General features: G+C 38.4%; 1 protein-coding gene across 1 annotated transcript in view; it reads left to right on the top strand.

The window, feature by feature from the left end:
* Nucleotides 1–12667, top strand: part of LOC138172903 (protein ERGIC-53) — a 63571-nt gene that overhangs the window by 36129 nt on the left and 14775 nt on the right. Inside the window, exons 6-10 of the mRNA XM_069102741.1 lie at nt 1237–1360; nt 4220–4278; nt 4533–4665; nt 9560–9753; nt 9892–9962. Coding sequence (XP_068958842.1) covers nt 1237–1360; nt 4220–4278; nt 4533–4665; nt 9560–9753; nt 9892–9962 — 581 coding nt within the window. The remainder of the gene's footprint in view (nt 1–1236; nt 1361–4219; nt 4279–4532; nt 4666–9559; nt 9754–9891; nt 9963–12667) is intronic.

The following is a 12667-nucleotide window of genomic DNA, read 5'->3' on the forward strand; positions in this document are numbered from 1 at the left end:
TGTTCTGCAGTGTAGTCCTGAATTTGAAAATCATCATCATCATTACAAAGAACTTGCACAATAGCTATCTTAATTCCTTGGTACTTGTACTCAGAGCCTTGTTGATTCTTGTTAATTCTATCTTGGGCAGCGAGGTGGCACAATGTATAGAGCACTGGCCCTGGAGTCAGGAGGACCTGAGTTCAAATCCGGCCTCAGACACTTAACACTTCCTAGCTGTGTGACCTTGGGCAAGTCACTTCACCTCAATTGCTCTGCCTTCCCCCCTCAAAAAAAAAGAATTCTAAATAAGTTTGGTTATCTGGTTTTCCAACTTAAAGCATATTAAAAGCAGGAGACTAGAATAGTGGTTGGCTATAAAAGGCAGGAGACGAAAAAAAAAATTCTCCCCCAGGGCCTAGTATAATTATAGACCTGAAATCATTAAGAATTGTGAGCTGTTGGAGAGAAGGGACTGTATTTTTTACCTTCCTTTGTATTCCCTAGCTCTCAGCACAGTGCCTGGCACATGAGTGGTACTTAATAAATGTTTCTTGACTTGAATTGACTAGACTTGAAACAAAGACCAATTATGATTACTATTTAATTCAGCACATATTTAAAATAGAAAGTTGGGGGATTTGAAGACATAAACTTAGATTATTTTGGGAATTCACTAAATGTTTACTACCTCATTCCCTAGTAGTAAATGAAAAGTGATTTTGTGGAAAGAACATTCTGCTTTTTATTAATTGTTCTTAACAAATTAATTGTTGTTTGTTAATATTAATCCATAAATACTGACAGAGTAATCTTGGGTATCACACTGTCGGAATTTTGACTTCCTCATTTGCAAAAGGAGATGGTTGGATGCCACTTATAGGCATGTTGGCATAGAGTGCCAAGCCTGCCTCTGGCTCGTATGTGACCACAGGCAAGGCACTTAACCTTCCAGTTCCCCAGGCAGTTCTCTGCATATAAGTCTAGACAGGTTGCGGTTTTGTATTGGTGAAATGAGTTTCCACACCAGGAGTTCTTTGCACAAATGAAAGCATAGGTCCAGACCAAAACAGAAAGAGGTCCCTTGTATATTAAAAATTCTATTGTAACTCTTACCTGCGATAATGTATTAGAAATAATCTGAAGGCTAAATTCAAAATTGAATTTGAAGTTTGAATTACATTGGTTAAAATCAAAATTAACTCACTATTCAGCATTTAATATGTTTTTTAAAAATTTATAACTGTATTTTTCTAGGTGATGATCAATAATGGCTTTACACCAGATAAAGATGATTATGAATTTTGTGCTAAAGTGGAAAACATGGTAATCCCTGCACAAGGGCATTTTGGAATATCTGCGGCAACAGGTGGTCTTGCAGGTAAATTTTTATAGCATTTAAATATTGAAAGTTTGTTGGTTAAATTTTACTGGGAACATTGTATTAGTTTAGATAAACTATAAATCATTTATTTGCTTAAATGCAAAGTGCTTTGGGATCTTAGCAGTTGTTCCCTATATAAATCAATTACATAGCCCTTGTGAGAAGGAAACCTGCCATAAGGGATGAATGAGAATCTTCTTTTAATTTGTTCTTACTAGAAAGTAGTCAATGATGTCTCATGCCTGTCTACCTTTCTTTTTTTTTGTTCTATTTTTATTTTCAGTTCAAAATTCTTTCCTCTCCACTCCTTCCCCACCCATTGAGAAGCCAAGAAATACCATCCCCATTATGCGTATGAAGGCTTGCAAATCATATTTCCACATTAGCCATGTTCTGAGGGGGGGAAGGGCCAGAAAAATAAAGGGAAAAATAGACTTCGGTCTGCACTGTGTCCATCAGTCTCTACCTTTGGGTAGACAGCGTTTTTCATCCTGAGTCCTTTGGAATTGTTGTGGCGGATCATTGTATTAATGAGACATTGTATTAGTGAGAGCAGTCAAGTGCTTCATGGGTGGTCATCCTTAGTGTTAACTATGTACGTTCTTCTCCTGGTTCACCCCATCACTTCCTATATGACTTCCCAGGTTTTCTTGAAGCCTTTCCCTTCATCATTTCTCATGAGCACAGCAGTATTCTATCACAACCATATACCACAATATATTTATTGAGCCCTTGCCCAATTGATGGGCATTCCCTCAATTTTCTTTTTTTTTTTTAATTAATTTGTTTCCTTTTAGTTTACAGGATTCAATTCCACAATTCTTTGAGTTTCACATTTTGTCCCCCTCCCTCCCCTCCCTCTCCATGGCAGCATATAGTCAAGTATAGGATCTGTAAATACTTCCACATTATACATTAGTCAGGTTATAAAGACGGATTGTATCAGATGGAATGAAAAATGGTAAACAGGGCATAAAACCAAACAAGAGAAGGAAAAAGATCAGGTATTTTACTTCCACCTGGATATAAACGCAGTTCTTTCTAGTTCTTTCTCTGAATGTACACATTTCTCTCCATCATGAGTCTTTTGGGATTGAGTTATATCACTGCATTGCTGAGAAGAGTCCAGTCTATCAAAGCTGGTCATCACACATACGTTGTGTCTGTAATTGTGTACAAATTCCTCCTGGTTCTGCTCTTCTCACTCAGCATCAGCTCCTATAAGCTTCTCCAGGTAAATATGAAGACCGTCTGCTCCTCGTTCTTATAGCACAATAGTATTCCATAACATGCATATACCACAACTTGTTCAGCCATTCCCCAGTTGATGGGCACCCCCTTAATTTCCAGTTCTTTGCCACCACGAAAAGAGCTGCTATAAACATTTTTGCACATATGGGTCTTTCTCCCATTTCTATGATCTCTTTGGAATATAACCCTAGGAGTGGTATTGCTGGGTCAAAGGGTATAAAAGTATTTATAGCCCTTTGGGCATAGTTCCAGATTGCTCTCCAGAAAGGCTGGATCAGTTCACAACTCCACCAGCAATGCATTAGTGTTCCAGTTTGCCCACATCCTCTCCAGCATTTGTCATTTTCCTGTTTTGTCGTCTTAGCCAATCTGACTGGTGAGAGGTGGTACCTCAGAGTTGTTTTGATTTGCATTTCTCTAATCAATAGTGAATTAGAGCATTTCTTTATGTGCTTATAGATAGCTTTAATTTCTTTTTCTGAAAACTGCCTGTTCATATCCTTTGACCATTTATCAATTGGGGAATGACTTGTATTCTTCATTCCCTCAATTTTCAATCCTTTGTTGCTACCGAAAGAGCTGCCATAAATATTTTAAACAGGTCCTACCTGCCCACCTTTCACTAATGATTTTCATTTTCATGTTGAATGTAATCATGTAATAAATATACCACAGTTGCTTCTTTAGGGAAGAAAACATTTCAAGATTGAATGCAGACAATTAAAGCCCCTGTGCTGTCTTATATATAGCCAGCTGAGGATTAGGAATTTGCTAAAGCATGAAGAAGTTTATTATATATTCTATCAGCTTAAATGATGTCCAATTAATTTTTCTCTGAGTTTTGCATCTTAATTTTTAAAATACTATACTTGGTATCTATTTAACACATTGTATGATGACAGAGTTTAACCAAGATTGCAAGCTTAAATAACTGTGTGATTTTTGTAGAACACTACCTACCTAAATATATAGGTATAACCTAATAGAGAACTTGATGTGATTTTTCAAGGGTGTATAAACCTGTCCTTTACATTTCCCTGGGGTTTTTTGTACCCTCTGTCCCCGATGTCTAGAATGTGCTTCCTTTGTCCTCCAGCCCCCAGTAAATCACATCTCAGGTACTGACTCATCTGCAAAGCCTTTCCTCATCCCTCATCTTCCAGTCCCCCAGGCATTTGTGCTCTCTCCTTCCCAAAAATACTTTGTGTTACTTCTCTCTATACATTCTTTCCTGTAGAATTTAAGCTTCTTGAGACCAGTGACTGCTTTATTTTCTGTTTCCCTAGATCCTAAAGTTTCTAAGTATATTGATGTGCATTTAACAAATGTCTTTTTGAGTTGGGTTTTGAGATAAATGTCTTTGTCTCCAAGCTAGCTCACTGAGTAATTTTTTTTAATCTTGTTATATTTTTATTATGATTTCCTTGGTCACACATAGTTATCCTCCATGATTATTAATCAAAGAAAACCAAATTTTAAAGACAACAGAAATTATCAAGTAATGAATGATTACCAAAAAAAATCTAAATGTGACCATTTAGTTCAGAAACTAGTGTAGGATGGTGTATAATATTCGGTTTTGTGGGTTTGTTTTTTTATTTGTAGATGACCATGATGTCCTTTCTTTTCTGACTTTCCAACTGACCGAGCCTGGAAAAGAAGCAGTAAGTGCATGCTATACTGTGCTTTTTATTAAAAAGTACTTTTTCCATTTAGCAGGTGTAAATATGCTGCAGCTTGAATTAGAATCTCATAGTTTTTTGTTGTATACTTTCCTTTAGCTAGTATTACAGCTTGGCTTTATCACGATAATACTCCAAAGGTTTTTACAGTAGTAATTCAAAGTAAGCAAAGTTAATTGGGGTAAAGTATCTTACTAATATGCCTATTTTTTCCATATTTATTCTTGAACTATAAGCCTGCACCTGATAAAGAAATTCCTGAAAAGGACAAAGAAAAGTACCAGGAAGAATTTGAACATTTTCAACAAGAACTGGATAAGAAGAAGGAGGCCTTCCAGAAGGATCACCCCGATATTCAAGGGCAGCCAGGTAAATTTACATGAAGGTCCTTGAGCTCTGCAGGAGAAAACGTGTCTGCTCGTGGGTTACCTTTCCAGCGAGTTGCCCGGCGGCTGCTGCAGAGAGCCTGTTTCTGCTCTGTGGTAACTAGAGAGACTCCATAACAAGTAATTGCTCTCAGGGACCAAGACTAAAGAAATTCTGTGAGTGAGTGTCCTGTTATGTGCTCCTAGAGGAAGAGGCTGTTTCAGCTTTGGAGGCAGGCAAGTTCCCCTGAAATCAGATGGCTTGGGCCTTGCCTAGCACCTTGTGGAGGTCATTACAGGATTCCAGAAACTGATGGACCCTAAAAGGACCTTCGTCCCCAGGGCAAATAGAGTCTCCTCGAGTGAACTCCTGGGATTGAGAAGGCAGGGAGGGGATAACACTGATTGTTCCTTCTAGACAGAAAAAGACATGTGCTAGAGTATTAACCAAGCCCTCCTGGTGATAATGTTAAGTGAAGGGGCCAGCATTTGGGAAGTATTCAGTAATACTAGGAAACTTCTTGTAGGCCAGAATATCAACTTTTGGGAACCCATAGCTGATTTCCCTAAGGACTGATAATTGAAATTTATTCAGTTGCTGCCCTGTTAGAATATAAGGTCCTTGGGAGTAGAGATTCTTTCAACCTTTGCATTTGTGTCTCTAGCATTTAGGGATACAGATGGGCCTGGCTTACTGATTGATTGTTTGAACCTAAATATTTCAGATGATTCATTTATAGCTTTCAGTTTTTGAAAGGACTTTGCCAAATGATTTTTTTTTAATGAACCACATTAACAAATATACTTTAATTAAAATTAATTTAAAAAAAAGTCGTATGAGATTGTGGATTGGACCAAAATTTAGTAGCATTAGGTTCATTCCTAGCTTTGTCATAGTCTTGTATAGACTTTCATGAGGCTCAGGTACCCTGTACCGTAGAGAGATGTTAATTTAAATCTACTGGATTTGTTATGAAAGTAATATATTTGCTGTCTTTGGCAGATTATCCTACAAAGTATTTAGAGCTATTTAATTAATGTGAAAATTAATTTTCTTCCAATTGTCCCAGGCTGTCTTCCTTATCTTACATAATTCTGGGCTGTTTGTACTTCTTCACTTGCGTCAGTGGGTGGTGCTTAGGGAATATATATTAATTTCAATATTGAGTTTAGCCCAGTATATTAGGACATAAGTGGGGGAGGCAGAGGGGAGTCATAATGTGTATTCCTAAACTAGAGATTGTTTTAGATCATCTCGTTTTTAAGTCCTTTTCATTCCTGGTCAGTCAGCAAGCCATTATTAAGTACCAGTGATACAAAGACCAAAAACATGATACAGCCTCTGCCCTTGAGGAGCTTAAATTCTAAGACAAAGTGTACATACAAAATACACAAAATGAACACCAGGTAGTTTGGGGGAGGGGATATACTCACGGATTCCAAGAAGGAGAGGTGAGGCTGGCGTTCATCCCAGACATGGGGAATGACATGGAGGCTAGAGATGGGCTGTTGTGAGTTTGGACCATGAGAGAAGTCAGTGTAGCTGGATCATAGAATATAAGGGGGAGAAAGTGAACTGTAAGTGGAGAAAGGAGCCTGTCCTGCTGAGGGGCCAGCTTATGAACAAGTTAAAGTGTCAGGAGTTTCTGCTTGATCCTCATGGCAGTCAGGATCCCGTGTGGGGAAGGATGACTGCTCTTGGGAGGATAGTTGTGAGTGGGGCGAGGCCTGAGACAGAGAAATCAAACAGACTATTGCAGCAGTGTGAGTGAGAGGTGATGAGGGCCTGAAGCTGGGGGGTGACTTTGAGAGTGGAGGAGGCACACTTGGGGGAGATGGTGTGTGTAGAAGCAGCTGGATTGTTAACTGATGGACTTTGTGCAGTGAGAGGGAGGAGTCAGGGATTACGCTGAGATTGTGAGCCTGAGTGAGTGGAAGGATAGAGGTGCCCAACGTAGGCATAGGGGCTCAGAAGAGAAGCCTGGGTCAGGCGGAGAGAGAAGGTCATGAACTCTGTTTTAGACATGTGGGGTTTAAGCTTCTGTGGAACAACCAATCTGAAATGGCCCATAAGCAGCTGGAAATGCTTGAGTGGAGTTCAGAGGAGTCTTTTGCCATGAGATGATAGTGGAGTCCATGGGAGTTAATGAGATGACCAGGGAATGGAAAGTACCTGGAGGAAAGAGAAGAGGGCTCAGGACAGGGCCTTGGAGAGTTTACCCACAGTTAGGGGGGTGATGTGGCTGATGAGTCAGTAGTTTGTAATTTTGCTTTAAAAGGGGGGGGGGGGGGCAGGGGGCAAAAGGAATAGAGCACTGGCCCTGGAGTCAGGAGGACCAGAGTTCAAATCCAGCCTCAGACACTCGATGCACTTACTAGGTGTGTGACCTTGGGCAAGTCACTTAACCCCAAATGCCCTCCAAAAAAGAGACTGCGAAGGAGTGGCCACAGAGATAGGAGGAGAGCCAGAAGCCCAGAGAAGAGAGTCTCCAGGGGCAGATGGTGGACACTGTGTCAGATGAAGCAGGGAGAGGTTTTAATGCTGTGAGGCCATGTGGGTATTGAATCTCTTAGTGACAGAAGCTTTATGATTCCTTGTGTGCCAGGCGCTGGGAGAGAGGGAAAGTTTAGGTAAGGCAAAGCTTTATGTGGTATATAATCAGACTTGGGACCATCGCTCACCCATTATTCTCCTTCTCAAACTTGCTGCCTTATTCCCACCTTCCTGCTGTGGGATCTTGCAGAGGACAGCTGTTCCCTGCAGGTTTCTGTTGATTCCTCTGCCCAGTCACAACCTGTTTGGCCCTTCTTCTCCTCTGTGCGCCACACCTTCCATGGGCACTCTTGGGAAAGGGCAGACACTGAGGGACAAAATGGAATTGGATCTTCAGCTTTTCATGAGATCCGTCACTGAGGCTTTACCACCTAGCACCAGGCTGGGCACTTAAGTGCTGAACTTCCTTTTTTTACTGACTAGAGAAATAAGTAAAGGAAGAGAGGAGAAAGTGATACAGGAAGGGAGAAATTATGGAAAAGAATGTACTTTAAGAAATTTTATTTGGACCTCTAGGATTAAGGATTAAGCGATTAGAAAAAGAAATGAAATTATATAGGGAAAGGACGAATGTGAAGAAAAAAACGATTTTAGTAGTAATAATAAAATTACTCAATTTGTGACTCCAAGTCATAGTATAGTTGAATTTTCTTAATTATTTTTTTGAAGAATTCAGCCCTTGGAACAGGAAGAATCAAACAACTGAACTCAATAACCTAAGAACATCAATTACTTGGAAAAGAACTCTCAGTTAACAAGAATTGCTAGGAAAGCTGTAAACGGAATACTAAAGGTCCCAATTTTGTTTTTTAATAGTGGATCAGGGGAATCTAGGTGACACAATGGGTGGACCGTGCTCCCTGGAGTCAGATGGACCTGAGTTCAAATGTGACATCAAATACTTGCTAGCTCTATGACCCAGAACAAGTAACTTAACCCTAATTGGCTACCAAAAAAAAATAGAGAATCATGTTAATGTACCTTTCACAACTCTGGCTAGAGGAAAATATTTTTTTTCTTTAAAATTTAAGTTCTATTATTTTTAGAGGGAGAACTCTTAACCAAATAGATAAAGGCAATCATAGAAGACAAAATAATTTCATTTACATGAAATTGAAAAGCTTTTGCACTAACAAAATTAGTACAGCTAGGATAACGAGGGAGATATTCAATTAGGGAAAGAATTTTGCATTAAATATCTGTGATAAAAGTCTGATATCTAACATAGATTTAAAAAAGAAACTGAAGCAAATAAATTGTTTGAATGTCAAATGAACAACCAGCTCTCAAAAGAGGAATTGCAAACTATTAATTACCATGTGAAAGATTCTTCCAAATCAGTGATAATAAGAGGAAACAAATCAGGATAACTCTGAGATTTCACTTCCCACCCAGCAAATTGGCAGAGATGACAAAGAATCAATTAATTAATGTTGGAGGGGACTAAAAAAGACAGGCATACTAAATACAGTATGGTGGAGCTGTGAGGTCATTGAACCATTCTAGAAAGCAATTTGTAATTTTGCTTTTAAAAAAATGTACCCATACCTTTTGTCCAGAGTATATATTCCAAGGAAGTTAAAAAAATATATTACTAAAGGTCCCACATAAACAAAAATATCATATCATTTTTTGTAATAGCAAAGAATCAGCAACAAAATATGAATGCTTTAATATTTTGCAGTATGGTAAAACAAATTGTGATATATGAAAATAATGTAATGTTACTGTTCTATAAAAATGCTGAATATGAAAAATGCAGAAAATTGTAAAGACTTTTGTGAAGTAAACAGAAATAGGATAATGCACAATAGCTACAGTGAATTGTATGTAAAATTTACATAAATATAAATGAAAAGACCCCACCCCTACCCCTCCATGAAACTAAATGCTATATATTATGATCAAGTTTGACTTCAAAGTAGAAGTGAGAAAATGTACCTCCCATGCAGCTTTGCAGAAGGGGGCACTAGGGTTATTCAGTATTGTACAAACTATCATGATAAACTAGTACATTAATTTTAGTGAACTGGGGTTTTTTTCCTTGCTTTTTTTTTATTCTTTGTTATAAGAAATGGCTGTTTAGGGGAAGGGGAGTATATTTGGAAGTTAGGATGATGTAAAAACAAGATTTCAGCAACAATGAAAAATCACTCATTAGAGATCGTATAGGTGAGCGGTGTTTTACGTTATCTAATTACTGACTATTCATTGGCAGTATATATAGTTGCTGCACTCGTTAGATTATGGTGTCCTTGTGCTGATTTTAAGATCTGTCAGAACCGTGCTGCTTTGCTGACTCCATGCATGTGTGGTTCTGATACTCTAACTTAACTTTTTGTAGCTGAAGAAATCTTTGAAAGTGTAAGTGATCGTGAGCTAAGACAAATTTTTGAAGGGCAAAATCGTATCCATCTTGAAATCAAGCAGCTCAACCGACAGTTAGATATGATCCTTGATGAGCAAAGAAGGTATGTCTCTGCCTTGACTGAGGAGCTCTCCAAAAGAGGCCATGGAGGCCCAGCGCAGCTTGGACAGGTGAGCTTAGAAATGTGTTCCCAGTGCAGTACCCAGATGAGAAGTGCAAGAGGAAGTAATGGGAGTTACCTAAACTGTAGCTTCCATGGTTACTAAAGAGGGCAGATCACCCAGATGGTTTTGCACATCTCATTTCAGGCCCCTCAACAAGAACTTGACACTGTGGTGAAAACTCAGCAAGAGGTCCTAAGGCAAGTGAGTGAAATGAAGTAAGTATGCATAAAGATAGACTATATAAAACAGTGACATTTGTTGGTTTTTAAAACATTCGTGGAATAAGCAAGCATTTCCATAACAGTACGATAAAAAAGACGATGGCATGAGAAACTGCTAATTCGCTGTGCACAACTTGCTGTTCCTTTTAAATACACAACAAAGTTATCATGTAAATTGCCTTTTTTTCTCTTTTTTTTTCCTTCCTCCCCCACCTCAGAGATGGCTGCTGTTGGGTACAAATGGGTATATATAGGTAGAATTATTCTGTACATACTTCTGTTTATCATTTCTTTCTCTGGATGCAAATAGTGTCTTCATATGCTCTTTATAGTTAATGTGGGTATAATAGTTAAAATGACATTCACTCAAAGTCATTCTTAAAACACTATTGCTGTTACTGTATACAGTGTTCTCTTGGTTCTGCTCATTTAACTCTTCATTTGTTTTTGATCTTTATTAATTTGTTTACTTTTAGTTTACAAGATTTATTACCACAATTCCTTAAGTTTCAATTTTTCTCTCCCTCCCCCCTCTCCCCCATGGCGGCATACAATCAGGTATAGTATCTGCAAATACTTTCACATTAGGCATTAGATTATAAAGAAGGATTGTATCAGATGGAATGAAGAATGAGAAAGAGGAGACAAAACCAAACAAGAAAACAAAAAAGGGCAGGCGGTTTGCTTCAGTCTGGTTCAATCTCAGTTCTTTCTCTGGATGTAAATGTCTCACTCCATCATGAGTCTTTTGGGGTTGACTTATGACTCTGGATTTCTGAGAAGAGTCCAGTCTATCAGAGTTGGTCATCACACACACATTGTGTCTGTAATTGTGTACAAATTTCTCCTGGTTCTACTCTTCTCACTCAGCATCAGTTCTTTTAAGCCTCTCCAGGTAAATATGAAGACCATCCGCTCCTCGTTTCTTATAGCACAATAGTATTCCATAACATGCATATACCACAACTTGTTCAGCCATTCCCCAATTGATGGGCACCCCCTTAATTTCCAATTCTTTGCCACCACAAAAAGAGCTGCTACAAACATTTTTGTACATGTGGGTCTTTTTCCCACTTCTATGATCTCTTTGGGATATAACCCTAGGAGTGGTATTGCTGGCAAAGGGTATGAAAGTATTTATAGCCCTTTGGCATAATTCCAGATTGCTCTCTAGAAAGGCTGGATCAGTTCACAACTCCACCAACAATGGATTAGTGTTCCAGTTTTCCTACATCCTCTCCAGTATTTGTCATTTTCCTCTTTTGTCATCTTAGCCAATCTGACTGGCGTGCTGTGGTACCTCAGAGTTGTTTTGATTTGCATTTCTCTAATGAACACTGATTTAGAGCATTTTTTCATATGCTTATAAATATCTTTAATTTCTTCCTCTGTAAACTGCCTGTTCATATTCTTTGACCATTTATCAATTGGGGAATGATTTGTATTCTTATAGATATGACTCAAGTCTCTGTATATTTTAGAAATGAGGCCTTTACCAGGTAGCGCAGTGAGTAAGAGCGCCAGCCCCAGAGTCGGGAGACCTGGGATCGAATGCGGGCTCAGATACTTAGCACCACACCCAGAAATAACTGGCCGTGTAACCTTGAGCAAGTTACTTAACCTCAATTGCTTTAAAAAAAAAAAGAAATGAGTCCTTTATCAGTGACATAGGTTGTAAAAATTCTCTCCCAATTTTCCACTTCCCTCTTAATCCTGGTTGCATTGGCTTTGTTTGTACAGAAGCTTCTCAATTTAATGTAATCAAAATTAGTCATATTGCATTTTATAATGCCCTCTAATTCTTGTTTGGTCATAAAATCTTCCCCTCTCCACAGATCTGACAGGTAAACTATTCCTTGCTTTCCCAGATTGCTTAGAGTAGCAGCCTTTATACCTAGATCATGCACCCGTTAGACTTGATTTTGGTATATGGTGTTAAATAATGGTCTATGCCCAATTTCTGCCATACTATATTCCAGTTTTCCCAGCAGTTTTTGTCAAGTAGTGAGTTCTTATCCTAAAAACTGGAGTCTTTGGGTTTATCAAACAGTAGATTACTATAGTCATTGATTGCTGAGTCACGTATACCCAGTCTATTCCATTGATCCGCTGCTCTATTCCTCAGCCTACGTACCAAGTAGTTTTGAGGACTGCTGCTTTATAGTACAGATTGAAATCTGGTATAGCTAGGCCACCTTCCCTAGCATGTCTTTTCATTAATTCCCTTGATATTCTGGACCTTTTTTTCTCCCAAATGAATTTTGTTACTATTTTTTCTAGCTCTATAAGGTAGTTTTTTGGTAAACTGATTGGTGTGGCACTAAATATATAATTTAATTTAGGTAAAATTGTAATTTTTATTATATTAGCTTAACCCAGCCACTATAACTCTTCATTATTTTGTGCAAATCTCTCCATATTTTTTTTAAGGTCATTGAACTCATAATTTCTTATATCAGAGAAGTATTCCATCACAGTCATATTCCACAACTTGTTTAGCCATTTCCCAGTTGATAGGCATCCTTGCAGTGTGGTTCTTTGGCACCACAAAGAAAGCTGCTATAAATATTTTAGATCACACAGGTTCTTTACCTTTTTCCCTAATAATCTTTGGAAATAGTAGTGGGCATTACTGGGTCAGTAATATATAGTCAGTTTATTTATTTTTGCCTTTTGGAGGGCAGTTGGGGTTAAGTAAC

The sequence above is a fragment of the Petaurus breviceps genome, unplaced genomic scaffold (genome assembly GCF_028583685.1).
Source record: "Petaurus breviceps papuanus isolate PSGF00001 unplaced genomic scaffold, PetGlider_PUasm1.0 129, whole genome shotgun sequence".
Taxonomy (NCBI): Eukaryota; Metazoa; Chordata; class Mammalia; order Diprotodontia; family Petauridae; genus Petaurus; species Petaurus breviceps.